The sequence below is a fragment of the Leucoraja erinacea genome, chromosome 29, assembly GCF_028641065.1.
Source record: "Leucoraja erinacea ecotype New England chromosome 29, Leri_hhj_1, whole genome shotgun sequence".
In the NCBI taxonomy this organism is placed as follows: Eukaryota; Metazoa; Chordata; class Chondrichthyes; order Rajiformes; family Rajidae; genus Leucoraja; species Leucoraja erinaceus.
In genome coordinates this window covers 4,332,933-4,349,518 of record NC_073405.1, presented here as the reverse complement: position 1 = coordinate 4,349,518, position 16,586 = coordinate 4,332,933, and the positions used below count along the sequence as shown (strand labels likewise).

The 16,586-nt window shown below is 40.3% G+C and overlaps 1 protein-coding gene across 1 annotated transcript in view; it reads left to right on the top strand.

Annotated features, from left to right (window-relative positions):
* LOC129711021 (heterogeneous nuclear ribonucleoprotein M-like) overlaps positions 1 to 16,586 on the top strand; it is a 32,753-nt gene that overhangs the window by 13,853 nt on the left and 2,314 nt on the right. Inside the window, exons 7-16 of the mRNA XM_055658368.1 lie at positions 476 to 629; positions 920 to 969; positions 1,558 to 1,618; positions 3,747 to 3,863; positions 6,435 to 6,488; positions 7,200 to 7,295; positions 7,885 to 7,947; positions 12,480 to 12,611; positions 13,297 to 13,359; positions 15,371 to 15,729. Of these exons, the coding sequence (XP_055514343.1) occupies positions 476 to 629; positions 920 to 969; positions 1,558 to 1,618; positions 3,747 to 3,863; positions 6,435 to 6,488; positions 7,200 to 7,295; positions 7,885 to 7,947; positions 12,480 to 12,611; positions 13,297 to 13,359; positions 15,371 to 15,729 (1,149 nt within the window). The remainder of the gene's footprint in view (positions 1 to 475; positions 630 to 919; positions 970 to 1,557; positions 1,619 to 3,746; positions 3,864 to 6,434; positions 6,489 to 7,199; positions 7,296 to 7,884; positions 7,948 to 12,479; positions 12,612 to 13,296; positions 13,360 to 15,370; positions 15,730 to 16,586) is intronic.

Here is a 16,586-nt window from a genome sequence, read left to right as displayed (position 1 = left end):
CGTATCAAATTCTTGTGGCATTTCAATATAATTTACTTTTTCAGTCAGACTAATCCTCTCACTTTGAATTTCTACTAAAATGAAATCAGAATTGGCTTAAGTCATTGTGATGTTTCGGGGTAAAAGCTGCATCATTAATTAGGTTCCGTGTTCTGCTTCTATAATACTGAACCCTATTCAGTGAAACCTTTGTGAATGCGCTGTTTAGTTTTCCAATAATCTTTGTATTAGTGTTGCTGGTGGAAAAAAAAAAACATGTTTTTGATATTGTTTAGATTGCATCCAATTAAAATGTTGATTTATAATTTTTCAGACTACACCATCCTCCCCCCCCCCCACCCCCCCCCCCCCCCCCCCCCCCCCCCCCCCCCCCCCATGCTTTTGCTATGGGACAGAAAACTGATCTAGGTGGGAAATGTGCAATTTATAGAGTGCCTGCAGAGAGGTATAATAATTTAATGATATGTTTTTACAGCTTGATTTCAAAGTGGGATGGAAGAAGTTGAAAGAGGTTTTCTCCATGGCGGGCGTTGTGGCACGGGCTGATATTGTAGAAGACAAAGATGGAAAGAGTCGTGGAATGGGAACAGTAACCTTTGACCGTCCGATTGAATCAGTTCAAGCTCTTTGTATCCTTTATGAATCAAAATAGGTCGTCAGTTAATCAGATTTATTAGGGTTTTAGAGAAGGGCATCATTTGAAATGATTTCAATAACGTGTTCTGCTTTCGCATTCCTGGTTTCTTTAAAAAAAAAGATATATCTATGTGCTGCAATCTCAGTTCACAGGGTCTTAATTCTTTACCAAGGAACAGTCTTCATTTTTAGTAAATGGTTCTCATTTTGGAAATCCTTTTTGGTCAAACCAGAGTATTCTCAAGGCATATGAAATGTTGAAGATTCCTTAATTGTTTTCCAGCAATGTTCAATGGACAGCTTTTGTTTGATAGACCAATGCATATTAAAATGGTAAGTTTGATTATGTATAAATAGGAATTATTAATTTTGCTTTTCACAGTATTGAAATTAGACCTGACTTTTGGGTTATCTATGAAGGTTGTTTTTAAAATGTCACAGATTAATAATTAATTTAAACAAAATTAACCATGTTTCTTGATGTTTGATTTCGTTTTATTCATTGTTTTCAAACATAAGGGGTTACATTTGCTTGTAAAAACTTGATGGACCCTGGTAAACTGAAGTGTTGCAATTAGGCTTGCTCCTTGCCTTGTCTGATCTCTGGTGCCAAACATAGAAGGAAGAACTGGTCCAATTTATCTGCATTAAGAAGCTGCAATTTTGTTAGGGTTAGGGCCTAGCTTGTGGAAACAATCATTTGTGCTTTATAACGTGTTTTACTGAGTTGGGCAGATCAGCATAGTTCAGTAGTTAATTCCTGATCATAGAGCAGCACTGTCTTGTGTGGCAGGACTGCATACATGGATTCTGGCAGTTGAATCCATTTCAATTTATTGTTTTGAAGCTTAATTAAATGCTGGCAAAAACCACCTGATGTTAAAATTGATTTCTTAATTTGACACTTTTTTTCCCCTACAGGATGACAAGTCAATGCCCAAGAATAACTTCTATGCTGCAGATCGTTCTGCGCAACTTCCTAGTATGTAATAATCTTCTTAATGTATGCAATAACTGCAATTTTAGCATGTTCAGCTGCTAACAAGCTAAACAATTAGTTTTTAAATATATATAAAAATTGCAACTTATAAACAGTTTCCCCACTTAGGCCATAGCCAAAAACAAAGCAAAATGACCTATTATTATTTTCCTTCAAATATTCCCACTCCCGTAATATTGGCATGTCTTACTCGGGTCAATCTTGGAAGTGATTTCATAGGGCCGACCAGATCCTACAGCCCATCGTGTCTGCCAATCACGGTGCCATATTAAACTAATCCCTACTGCCTGCATACAATCCATAATTGCTCACGTCACACATGATAGCTCTAGAATCTCGGGTTGCCACACTTGAGATTATAGTGATTTTAAAATTGAGATCTTGGTTGGATATAGTCCTTGCATGTGTTAATTAATTCTTAATGTAATGATCATGACTGAATTGCACATGTCTGTAATTCTATGTGCAGTAACTTGGACATAAATGGGGTGCATATCAAAGGGTTTACAAAGACTGATACAATTGTCCAAACACTTGGGTTCAATAACTGAAGTATAACTGAATAACATATTCTAGCATGCACTACACCTTCAAGGAGAGAGTGTGCAATATGGGCTTAAAATGAGTATGTTGTTGTTCCCTTACAGATCTTTTGTGTTATTTTCTAAAATGGTCCCATTGCCCTAAGCTAAAGGGACTAATTTGTAGGGTAAGAACAAAATAATGTAGACTGAATTCCAAATCTTGGTTTAAATTTTAAACATTAGGTTCACTTTAATGTTTGCAATTATGAAACACCAGTGAATGTGAAATTGGGGAAAAATAGAATCTCTTAATTAGCAAATGCTGTTAGTGGCCTCATACATATATATGGAATTCATCAATAATCCAATGTGTCACTGTTGGGCAATGCAATTAGTAGTTTAGTGAAAAACAATTTGGCAAAATGTATCAGAGTAGCAGAGCTGCCAAGTAGTACGGATTTTCCGTATTTTGTAAGGAAATGCGATTAGAATCCGGATGTACGGTTTTGTGTTGTTAAATACGGATTTTAAATACGGAGTTCAGTTCAGTCTGAAGAAGGGTCTCGACCAGAAATCTCACCCATTTCACCCTTCTCTCCAGGCTGCCTGTCCCGCTCCAGGTTTAAACAGAGCGCTGGTAGTTTGGCGCGTGGGAATTTAAACGAGGAGCTGTTGACTGCGCGCTGTGGGTTCTAAAAAATAGTGCTACCAGCTGGAGCGCTATGGGCTTTAAAAATAGTACTATGGGTCACAGACTTCAGGAAAATTCTCGTATAACAATGAGTCTTTGGAATTCTCTGAGCTTTTTCGGGCAGTGGTAGAATTCTGGATAAGTCTAGTGGTGAAAGGTTACCAGTGGGATTGCAGTTACATTGGGATTAGCCTTGATTTTACAGAACAGTGGGTGGGCTCAAGGGGGAGAGGGAGGGGTGGAGAGGGAGAGGATGGAGAAGGGATGGAGAGAGGGAGATGGAGGGAGAAAAGAAGGGAGGGTGGAGGGAGGGAGGGAAGGAGGGAGAGGGAGGCTTCCAAAATGGCTTCTACATCATCTGGTGCTAAAAGCAGGAAGCAGCCGTTCAAACAGCAGTATACAAAAAGATGGCAATGAATGCACTGTCAAGTAAGGCGTGTGGAAGACATGTCAATTGGTAGCAAAGTTATGCATTCTTGTACTCTTACATGGGTATGACTGCACATAAAACAACATTTTTTTCAGCAGAATGGCACCGCGTAAAAATACTTGGCAGCTCTGGAGAAGGTGCTTGGATCTTATACGTCAGCGAAGCTGTAAAATATATTGCAGCAAAGAATTTAAAATGCATAAATTAAACATGTTTAAGTCAAATGCTGCTACGTAAGACATGATTTGGCAAATAATAAACATACAGATTTTAAGTGTTGTGAATCATGTAAGTAATAGGATTTGCATTTTTGCTAACAGCAGAATATCCTAATACAGAGGTGCTGTTATTGTTTCACATTTGCAATACTTAAATCTGATGGTTAAGGTTTCCATAAGATTAGTCAGTTACTGTATATTGTATTTGAAAAATAAATTGTGTTCTTTTCTTTTAAACCAAATGTAGAGGGACTTGGTGGGGTTGGTATGGGCCTGGGACCAGGTGGCCAGCCTATTGATGCCAGAGAAATTAATACAGGAATGGGAAATGCTCGATCAAGAGAAATGGGTCCCGGAATGGGAGGTAAGAACAAGTTTACGTTTGTAGAGGTAATTGAAATTGAACATGGTGCTGATCTTTTTGAACCTTTTTAAATGGATAGGTATGATTTAACCCCCCCCAAAAAAAAACTACTTGTCATTCCTGAGATGTACTGTTAAATTATGGGAAGTGGAGAATTGGGTGGGACAAATTTGTAATTGTATAAGCGTGCCTATACACAAAGCTGAAAGGGTAGGCCAAGAATAATTTGTTCTGCAGTCTCTACAACATCATCGGGGCTACTTTTGCCCAACACCCAAGGGTCCATCGAAGATAGACACAAAATGCTGCAGTAACTCAGCGGGACAGGCAGCATCTCTGGAGAGAAGGAATGGGTAACATTTTGTGTCGAGACCCTTCTTCAGCCACATTCACAACTTTGATTTATTTCTATTGTGTGAGATGGTTGGAGACACTTGTTTGTAATGGATGGACACTTCGAAGCAGGGATTGGATGTCAGCAATATTTGGAGCTCTGGAGAAAATTGGTGTTGCAAGCAGAATTTAAGGACAAATGACTACTTTCACTAAACACCTGGCTTGTAACAACTCCACTGGACTATGTCAACTGCAGACATAGCTGAAAAATAATATAATGTCTCAATTTTAATCTTGTTAAACTTGCATTTTCCTTCATCATTCCAAGTCCAGACTATTGACTTAATAAAATAGAAATTTCTTCCACACGATGACAAAAAATAATTTTATTTTCTTGACCCGAAACGTCATCCATTCCTTCTCTCCAGAGATGCTGCCTGTCTCGCTAAGTTATTCCAACATTTTGTGTCTATCTTCGATTTAAACCTGCATCTGTAGTTCCTTCCTACACACAAGGGTCCATAATCTGCAGACTGATTTTGAAAAAAATGAATGCACACCCTAATCAAAAATAAATCCAGGAGATCAGATACGGTGTCGCCTAGTGATCCAGCTATCTTTTAACACTTAAAATGTGCTCTTTCATGGGTGGTTAATTTTCACAAAAGGATCAAATTTGATTCTACTTTCAGATGTATGATTTCCTTGTTCTGCTCCTTTATGTTAAATTACAGCTCCATTTTATCTAATTTAATTTCGGCAATCTAGTCACATTTTTTCTAATCTGTTGGGTTGAATCAACTTGTGTTCCTTCAAACCTCTTCTAGATGGACTATCACGCTCCTTATGAGGGGCCTAAAATGTAATATGGCATAAGCGATATTATCCAAGGATATAATAAACCTTCAGGTTTAACTTCCCACATTGCTTTAATAATAGTCTTAAAGTCATAGTCATGCCGCATGGAAACTGATGATGTCTATCCAGCTAGCTCCATTTTTATCCAAACTTTTTCAATCCATGTTCCAGTTCAAATGTCTTTTAAACATTGTAAATGTACCTCATTCTATGTACCCACCACGTTTCTGTTTGGGGGAAAATGTTGCCCTTCGTCCTTTTAAAATCTCTCCTCTCTTCCTCCCCCCACCCGCGTTTTAAATCTGTTCTTTAGTTTGGAATTTTCCTACCCACCCTGGGAAAGGCCTGGCTATCCATCTTATCTGCTCCCCTTTTGATTTTGAATACCTCTGTATAGTTCCTCTTCAACATCTTGCGCACCAAGGAGAAATGATGCGTCAATAGGTCAGCCTATAACATCCTGATATCTTTTCTGCATCCTTTCAAGCTTGATGACATCCTTCACCAGCTGAGTGATCAGAATTGCATACAATACTGCTGCCGTCTCACCAACCACATTTACACTTGCAAAGTTATATCTTAACACTGTACTCGAGCCCCTGACAGATTGAAATACCTGTCCTGTGTCTCATTGTGTTGCCATATTTGGAGCACTCTGTATCTGTATTCATGGCTCTGTTGTACTACAAGACTCTTCAGGGCCCTCTGACATTACGGTGCAATTTTTTGCAGCCATTGGAGATGTGCCGAATTCCCTCGAATCTCCTGTGGAAGGGTGCCTTCTTGGCTGTTGTACTAATTAGTTGTGTTTTTGTAGTTTTTCTTTGGGGACAAAAATTAAATAATAATAAATACTTTATTGATCCCCTCGGGGAAATTCAGATGTCCAGAAGCCCCCAACCAACAAACCCACATTCAAAACGAACGCAGACAGAAAATACATAGAATACACTGTGAACACTACCTGAGAGCAATAAATACTTAAAAAGACCAATAATTAACAATTAAAAATTGCAAAAATGCATCCCCCTACAACCTAGCGGTCTGAATTATAAAATCTAATGGCTCCAGGGGTGAAGGATCTCCTGAACCGCTCCGTTCTACAGGGCAGGGAGAGGAGCCGGTTGTTGTTCTGAGTGCTCTTTTGACTCTCCAGAATTACATGGAGGGGATGCCTGGGGTTTTTCAGGATGACCTGCACCTTGTGCCTCATATGCCTCTCAAGCACATCCATCCCAGAGTCTACTGTCGCCTCCAGCACTGAGCTAGCTCGTTAACCAGTTTGACCAGCTGGTTAGATCTTTACGGTAAAATGAGTAAGCCTTTAAAAATATAAAGTTTTCATTGATCATTAGAATCTTTCTTCCTTCTTGACAGGCATGGGAATGGATGGAATGGGATTTGGAGGAATGAACCGTATGGGAGGAGGCGGTAAGTGTCCATATACCTAAGGGATAACTACTTTGTGATCTGGAAATCTGAAATGGTTAATTGGCAACATTTTGTAGAGTTAAGAATTCTTGCAGATATTAAGAGCAATTCTTAAGTCTGCTTCAGTTATTTTAAATAACCTGAGATTTATATGCATTTTGTAGTCAATAGCTCCCAATTTATCAAAGCTGCCACTGAGCAATTTAAGCATGAATTACATGCAGAACTCATGTCGCAACTGGTTGATTTGATTTAGAATATAACCTTTTAATCTGTTAGTCTATGTTCAAACCCCATTTAAAGCCAGTTTTTAACATTTCATTTGATATATCATGTAATGTGTTTTAAGCATCTATTGTACCACTTTGAATTTGTGTGTCGCTTTAAGGAAAAACTATCATTCTTGAGTTTTTCTTCTTGGCTTTTTACCGAGTGCTGTGGTGACCTATTTGTACCTAATACTCTTTCTTCATATTCAATTGTTAGGTTGTATTTTGTGATGCCTATCTTTTAGCCCCATAAGCAAATTAATGGCGATGCTGGAATTTGTATCCATTGGGAAGAAATTGGGCTGCGATTGGTGTTTTTTTTAATTGATTTGTAGGCCTGCTGTGAACAATACTAGAGGTAGCCTACTGTTTGCTGAATTATTATGGCTGTATAAATAATCCAAAACCTAAAAAATCCTTAAAATCTGGACCTAACTTTCAGGCATGGATGGTCCATTTGGTGGTGGCGGAGGTGGGATGGACAGGATGGATAACATGGGGAGATTTGGCCCAGGAATGAACATGGGGAGAATGGGAGGTAAGAATTTTAGTGTATTCATTTGAATTTTGAGCAAAGTAAAGTTCCTTTCTACCTGGCTATGCTGGCCTGTAAGGATTATATGCAGAAAGAGATGCGAAGTTGCCATATAATCATTAATGCTTCAAAATGGCACAGCCGACACTTGGCAGTAGGGTCCTGTCCATCCTGATGCTTTGGGGAAGTTTTTTCCAGAATCCTTTTTGCAGATTTTGAAGCTTGCCCATCAGGCTGTAGGAGAGTAAATATAGGATATGATTATCACAATTGAAAGATGTCTGACGTGAAAGGGGTTACCATTAGTGGTTTTAATTCATCCTTCAGCTTTAAGTTTAGCTTCCAGAAGTAGGTTTTTATTTATGAGCCAGAGCTCTAGTGTGTTACCTTGACTAGCAATGAAATAGGATTCGCACTGGAGATTGCCATTACATTTTTGACCAAGTGATCCTGTATGTGAGGCTCTGTAATGGTGAACAGCTCCATCTTGGGGATGGGAAACCGTGGACAAGTTCGGACTCTTGGCCATAATATAGATTTGAATGTTTTGAAAAAGCCTCCAATGCACGTCTTCATGTAACTTTCTGCCCAGGATCAGGAGGCATGGATGATTACAGAGGAGCTGGTGGAGGAGGAATGGGTGGTGGCATGGGAGGTAAGTTGAACTGGGCTATAAAATCTGTGAAATATACATTTATTGACGTCTTTGCGGCAGACATGGGATTCGTATGCAATACATGGTTAGCCTGTTGCAATAAGCTACTTCAGTATTTCAACTGCACATGCCCAGGTCATAGGTCATTCCGGATAAACATTCTCGCCAGCTGAGCTGTGTGTGTACGGACCTGCGTATTCATTTCAAACACTCACACTCTGGAAAACTACTGCTTACGTTTTTATTTCCCAAAGAGCCAATGAAATTCACCGGTCAGCATCGGCTACGACCTTCGACCCCCTGGCAACTCACTACTCTCCATGGCGGCTTCGTTCTGGTCGCCGCTCATTTTTCAACATGTTAAAAAATTTGTGGCAACCATAATGAAGCCGCGACTAGTTCCCACAATGCGGGAACTCTTCACGAACATGAAGGCGATTACCCGGCAACGACCTGCAAACGTGACCGCCTAGTGTACTGCAGTCGTCTAAACGCTCAGGCCCATTAGTGTCCATCAGATCTGTCAGCAGTAGGCCACAGTGTACTGCAGGCTGCACAAATCCACAATTGTATCTATTTAAATTATTGACTCAGTACAGCACCAGCCCTGAAAACACAAGAATGCCTCGAACGAACCGTGTCTATTATATCCCTGGCAATAGCCTGAGTCGCATTCAAATTCAATATTAATTTACATGAATTGCAAGTTGTGTGGTCAACCAATTTCAGACATTCCTTGCATTCCTATCTAAAAAACCTTCCTGGATTGAAGAAAACTAGAATGTGCTGTGTGGGGGTTTAGTTGGAAAGTTCAGATTGGGTTTGAACAGGCTGGTTAAACTTTCAAAGTGGGTTGGCTTAAATAAAGATGCTGTCGCTTTAACCTCTGGTGTTGGTCCCAATCTGTCAGGGCACACAGTTGGGAGCCAGGTCCGGGTGACTGGGTGGTGATAATTATGGGAATTTGCAGCCATTTCAACCGCAGCCAAACTAGAAGCTTCATTCAGGAGTGGGTCGCAGCTCCCCAGCTGACGGGACCTGTTCTCACTCTCTTTGAAGGAGGTGCCGCCCACCCCAGCGAGTGAGCAAACGTGGAGCCAACCTGTAATATGAGTGGGAGTATTTTCTCAGTCAGACTTTGTCAACAGTTGGGGGATCTGGGAGAGAGAGAGAGAGAGAGCTGGCGATGCCTCACAGACGGAGCATAGAAACATAGAAAATAGGTGCAGGAGTAGGCCATTCGGCCCTTCGAGCCTGCACCGCCATTCAATATGATCATGGCTGATCATCCAACTTGGTATCCCATCCCTGCCTTCTCTCCATACCCCCTGATCCCTTTAGCCACAAAGGCCACATCTAACTCCCTCTTAAATATAGCCAATGAACTGACCTCAACTACCTTCTGCAGGAGAAAATTCCAGAGATTCACCACTCTGAAAAAAGTTCTCCTCATCTCGGTCCTAAAAGATTTCCCCCTTATCCTTAAACTGTGACCCCTTGTTCTGGACTTCCCCAACATCGGGAACGATCTTCCTGCATCTAGCCTGTCCAACCCCTTAAGAATTTTGTAATTTTCTATAAGATCCCCCCTCAATCTTCTAAATTCTAGCAAGTACAAACCGAGTCTATCCAGTCTTTCTTCATATGAAAGTCCTGACATCCCAGGAATCAGTCTGGTGAACCTTCTCTGAACTCCCTCTTACTCCCAGCCTGCAGTACGCTGTGGAACAGTTTAAACACAACCCATTAAAATCTGCCCTTCGGCCACTCGGCAACCTGGGCTGATCTGATCTGACAGCCCTCTCGCCAGCTCGCTGCATGCCGATCCTAACGCAGAACCTCCACAAACCCTTTGGGCTTCGGGTAACACCTGCACAAAGAGCCTCTCTCCTTCAAAGTACCCCGAGATGGCTGGGGGAAATGCACCGCAACCGCCGCAAACTTGGAACAGCACAGACCCTCCACTCACCCAATCTATCCAATACTAAAGGGCAGGCATTTCGCAGTTAAATATCTTATATTGGATTAGCAGCTCCGTCACAGGGCCAACCCTGTACTCCGTTTTCCTCGGAAATGGATCTTTGCCTTAACCAGAGCTGCCAAGTAGTACGGATTTTCCGTATTTTGTACGGAACGCGATCAGGGTACGGATTTGCTTTTTAAAATACTGATTTTTTAAAAAATCAGTCCGACTTCCTCTTTCATCTTGCTGCTTAAATGCAAGTATATAAAAAGTCATACTGTACCTCTAAAAATTATAGCAGATCAAATCTATTTGTATATTAAATTTCAAGATCTGGAAGCTTTAATCTGCCTGTCCCGCTCCCGGTTTAAACAACGCTGTTAGTTTAATGCGTGGGAATTTGAACGAATAACGCTATGGGTTCTAAAAATAGCGCCCCCGGCTGGAGTGCTATTGCCTTTACACATATCGCTATGGGCTTTACACATAGCACTCTGGGTCGCAGTCTGTTAGGGGAGGGAGGGTGGCTTCCAAAATGGCTTCTACATCTGGTGCTGGAAGCAGCCGTTCAAACAGCAGTATACAAAGAGATGGCAATGAATGTACTGTCAAGTAAGGTGCGTAGAAGACATGTCAATTGGTAGCAAAGTTATGCATTCTTGTACTCTTACATGGGTATGCCCGCACATAAAAAAAAAGAACACTTTTTTCAGCAAAATGTAAAAATACTGATTTCCTCAGCAAAATACTGATTTTCAGGTACTAGAATACTGAAATGCTCTGACAAAACTTGTCAGCTCAGTTTAACATTACATTCACACCGCTTGTAGGTAAGCATCAGCCCACATCACACTGATACAGTCGCTGCCTGCCTCAGATTAAACATTTTTAGACATAAATTATGAATAAAGATAAGAAAATGTTTCAAACACAAGTAATATTTTCTTATTCCAGTAGCAAACTCATTAAGGATTAAATGAAAATAATAAATTCTTTAACTTTTTGAATATCTCATAATTGCAGATTAATGAACTGAACTAGAACTGGGACTAAGTAATGTGTAAACAGCAGAACAAGAAAGGAAGCTATTGAGTTGATAGAACTCTAGATTAATTCCTTGGTAGAATAGTTAACAATTTGTACACAGTTTATACAGTGCTGCGTTCGCTTTTTTTTTTAATAATCGTGAATGACCTTTGACAAATCCCATGATTCCTTGCGTTTATCGGAATACCGAACTCGCATATTGACCTCTAACTAATTACATCTTGATGTAGATGACTGACCAAACGCGTGTTCATGTGTTAACATACGTCCAGCAATGAAAGATAACTTTTAAGTGTGGATCTGGAACAATGTATGAGTATTATTCTTGAAATGAGTCTACGCTACGTCCAATTGTGTGAAAGAAGAGCTGTTTTTTAGGTGTTATAATGTATTTGAAGAGATGTATCGAATATTGCAGCATGGTTTACTTCCAAAACAATTGCATGAGAATTAATTTGATAGTTTCTCCTACACTTAAATATATGGGAATAGTAAGACCTTTTAATATTAGTTGGTGGGGGTGTGATTCATCACAGCCTAATTAGGAATTGTAATTAGATCAGTTTTTGGAGCCCTGAGTAACCCATACTAATTAAAGCAACTTGCTACCTTGGCTGAGATCACCTAGTTCTCCTCTTTTAAAGCTTTTAAAAGCTTTTACTTTTACTCGGCACACTAGGGGCTTTGGTGCTGGGCGGCAAATTTTCAAGATTATTGGATGTCACTATTAAACCCCCAATGATTTATTTTTTTTCTGCTGTGAACTTGGTGTGTCTTGGTCGAGTGGAGGGACAAGTCAAACTTGGGTGACTGGGGAAACTGCCTGCTGAGCCAGATATTGGGCCATCAGGATTTCAAAATAATTGGATGGTGGATTCTCATGGATTTGCTGTGCTTGGAAACCTATCAAAATCTATTGCAAACTTGTAAATAAACTAGATTAGCAAATGTATAAAGGTCTGGGTTAATGTTTGTACTGAGAAGACCTTAATGTACGATAGGGAAATTGTGAAGACTTGCATATTAATGTTCAGTTACATTCATTTGTAGATGCACACAACTAAGGACTAGCTGGGATAACAATATTGGTGTTAAAGGGATTCTATGATAGGCCTTGAGTGTATAAGATGAATTAGTGGATTGTGGGTGTGAAAAATTAGAGCATTGATGTGATACCAGCTTATGTTGAAAATATACTGATTAACAATTGGCCTTTTACCTGGATAAAATGTTAAATTAACAAGCTGGTGTATAGAATGTATATCCTCTAACCCATTATAGTTACCAGAAAGCACTGGAGTTAGAATAGAAACACCACACTAGAAACACTCAGGAGGCTAGACAGCATAATCAACAGGGAATGTCTTTCCACACATGCTGCCTGGTTTGTTTTGCGCTTCCAGTATTTTCTGTTTTTGTTTCAGATTTCCAGCATCTGCAGTTTTGTTTTCCAGTATAGAGGTTGATAATTCAAAAATGTGTACCCTTTCACCTCGTCATCATTTTAAAAATCTTATTACAGATATGTACCAAGGCGGAATGTACGGGGCTGGCAGCGGTGGAGGAATGGGTGGCAGTGGCTTTGATCGAGAGTTTGGTGGCAGAAATGATATGGGGATGTCACGTGGTTATGGCGATTCTTTTGGAGGAATGGGTAAGTTGCATTCTTTGCAAAGCAGTGCAGATACTTTAAGGTTTAATTGTTGCACCCTTAAACGTGCCAACGTGCTTATAGAATCAGGCTTGTTCTGAAAATCCAGCCCAAAAATTGTTTAAATTCATTTGTAGCACCTGTTATAAGGTCTATGTTTTCTAACTCAGCATTAAACACTCATTCCTTTTTTAATTGCATACATTCAAATTGCTGAGGGAAATAATTCTATGCTTCAACAGTTTAAATAGTGCTTTGTTATAAATACCCTTAAATTACTTTAAACCATTTTTACATTCATTGTCACCTTTTGATTTCTGCTTTTGTACACGTAACTTGTATAACGCATAATTACACATAACTGCCAGATTTCTGAAAACGTGCCCTTGAAATTTTACAGATTTTTACCATGAGTGAAGTTGGGTCACTTAGAGATGCTTGAATTTATCTGATTCTTGCAGATCACTTTTATTACAAATGTTATGCACTCTTGATTAGATTCCCAATTTTAGATGCATTGATTTGATTTAAAAAAAAATAAAAAATTAGGCAGTTCCAAGTCAAAGTAAACTTGTGGGATATTTCCAACATAAATCTTGTAGATTTAAAACTCCAAATAGGTTCCTAAAGTAGCACTTAATTTGGAGAATAGTGTACATTAATTCTAATTTGCACATAATCTATTTAGCTGGCGGAATGAGCGCTGGTGGTGGAATGGCTGCTGGTACGCCAGGCATGGCATCCGGAATGGGTAAGAACATTTGTGGTATTTGTTAGTCCGTGTATTCGAGAGGGAGTTAGATACAGCTCTTGGGGCTAACGGAATCAATGGATATGGGGAGAAAGCAGGAATGGGGTACTGATTTTGGATGATCAGCCATGATCATATTGAATGGTGGTGCTGGCTCGAAGGGCCAAATGGCCTACTCCTGCGCCTATTTTCTGTTTGAAAATTCAAACTAGGTAAGCAGCTATATGATTTGGTCCCCTTTTTTTTTATGTTAGTATTGCAAATATCGTGATATGGATAGTGTAGAATAAAAATTGGATACATACCAGCTTTTCAAAATGAGAAATTAATAAGTGTGCAAGTCCAAGTGTTTTTCCAGGCTTCTATTTCAGTCAAAGAAGGGCTTGTAATATCTGATTTTTTAAAAAAAACCTTGAATTGAAGTAATTTGGATGCCAGTAGCAGATCAGGATGGTGATAGAAACCCTGTAGGCGCTTTTATTTGAACTATGCAGTTAACATTGTTGACAAATGTTATGCCATCATGCAGAGTTGTAGAGGTTGGCTTGGGTGCAGAATTAAAACCTGATCCCTTTCCTGATCTGAAATGATTATGGTGACTTTTTCCAAGAAACCCTCACACATACTGTGAAACCATTTGGTTGAGTCACCCCAACATTTAAAATCAGATTCTACAACTCATGATCACGAGTTTGTTTCTAAAGAACCAGCAACTTCCAGTCTGAGGACGAAGATCCCGCCCACCGCTGACAAAGTTGACTCATTTGAACCTGATGAGCTAACTAACACATTGGGTTAGACAAAATGCTGGAGTAATTCAGCGGGACAGGCAGCATCTCTGGAGAGAAGGAATGGGTGACATTTTGGGTCAAGACCATCCTCACATTGGGGTTGACATCTGTAGTCTGGCTCTACAGTACAGTATTAGTGATGCATTAAATATTGATTTTCTGCTTTGTTATGGATTAATGTTACATGTTTGTAGGAATTATATTCTTGTATTATATTATTGTGAAATGCTAGAATTCAGGATGTGAAATGTCAGATTATGTAACTACATTCATCTTCCGCTTGGTGGAGCTTCAAGCTCCAAAACCTACAGCAGGGGTCAGCAGCCTGTTCTGCATGGGGGCCAGGACCCGTGTCTGAACAGATGGCGGGCCACATCCGCGCTGTGATTAGCTGTTTAGTGAAAGAGGGGGGTTTTGGTTGGAGGATGGCAGAGAGGGGGCGGGAGAGTAGGGACAGAGCCGACAGGCGCATGTGCGCGCACACACAGTTGATACAAATACTAGAAACACTATGAAGCAACTGTACATGCTTATCACTCAACACTCACCCAAATCTGCGGAATCTGAAAATGGCAAGAGCACCAGTGGCTGAGGAGAACGTGCAGATGAGCCAGCCGCAGGTCGTGAAATATTGAGAAGCGCGCCACTCTTGTATAATATTTTGAGCGGCTGATGCAACGCGAGCTGTGGTGTCACATACAGAAAACAGGAGCTATGGAATATCTGAACTAACAAACACGCATTGGGGGAACAGACCCAATGGGTCTGCACTTGGTCTAGTAACTAATAAAAAGCACCACTGATTACCAAATATATTAGTATTCTAAATGTTTCTTTTAGTTCTTTTGTTTTGGATATTTCTTTGTGTTTAACATATAAATACATTTGTAGACTTTTATAAGGTTTTTTTATAACATTTTTGATTGACTGCCTTGTAACACCGCTGATACAAAAAAAAGTAAGCGATCGTAGTTTTGCTGCGCTCACTGTCTGCGCTTGCTCTAGGATTCTAGATGACTGAAGTCCTCAGAAAATAGATAATACGCCGTGGCCCGTGGGCTGTAGGTTGCCGACTCCTGACCTAAAGGTTTCCATTTGGATACCAACAGTATAATTGTGCTTCATCCTGACATTTTGTGGCCCAAATCATTTAAGAGCAGACATTTACACCCAAATTCCCTTTTCAAGTTAGGTTTTTTACCCTGTTTTTCCCTTTTTAGGTATTGGAATGGGTGCAATGAATAAAATGGGTGGAGGTATTGGCATGGATAACATGGATCGCATGGGACCCGGTATGGATCGTGCTGGTCTGGGAATGGACAGGATTGGATCCAATATGTCTTCTGGGATGACATCAAATATTGATCGCATGGGAGCTGGAATGGAATGGATGGGCCAAAGTGCTGAAAGAATGGGTGGTGGTGGTGGTATGGATCGCATGGGTACTGGAATGGGCGGCGGTTTCGACAAGTCAACAGATATGGATCGCAATCGTTTCAGTGGGAACTATGGAGGTTCCATGGGCAGTGCTGCAGGAAATATTAATTCCAGGAGAATCTGTCAAATATTTGTTCGAAATGTGAGTATCCTATCCATTTTTAAGAATGTTGAAAGTAACATCATGGTAAAGAAGCTTGTTTCAGTTGTGTAACTTGGTCAGATTGGAAAGTTATAAAGTGCTTTAAAAGTGGAGAAGGCTGAAGAGATTTCAGTTGGGAATAGGATTTTAATAAATTGATTGACTACCTGGTACCTCCTGGGTTTTGACACTCCTATCCAACCCAACATGAAGTCATTTCACACACCAATGACTGGTTATGGAATGGTTCTCTGAGCTGTGAAGTTAAACATCCTCTTCCCCAAGTCAATGGCTTCTATTTATTGGTTCACTTCTGCCTGTTATGTTTCACCCAGATCCATAATCTAAACTATTTTCTCTCCATCTCTTCACCACACCCCAGTGATTTAAACAACATGACCGACCGGTAATTCCTGGTCTGCTAGCCTTATCCTTCCAATTTGAACAGGAATATGAAATGAGGGACTGTCTAGTCCAGTAATCACTATTTTTCAAGTGCGGTCCACTTTCACTGCACATGTTTACATACTTAAGGCTGCACTCGAAGGCTCATCTTGCTTAGTGCCTTTCTCCTTGCGTCCCACCCTGCAATCCATGCAGTGCTGAACCCCTTGACATAATTTTCTCGCATTTCCTCATCGTTCTCCAAGATCTCCTGCACTTCTGGACACGCCTGCCTGAATTCCAAGCCACAGTTTGATCTCTTGTTCCCAGCAACACACCCCATATTCTCAGGTGTGCTTTAGCTTTCAATACTCATGGCCCTATTAGTGTTTCATCAATATACTTCACTTCATTCCCAGCTGCACATTTGGCCCTTTGATTAGTTATAGGTACATGGCCCCAAAATGTTGCTT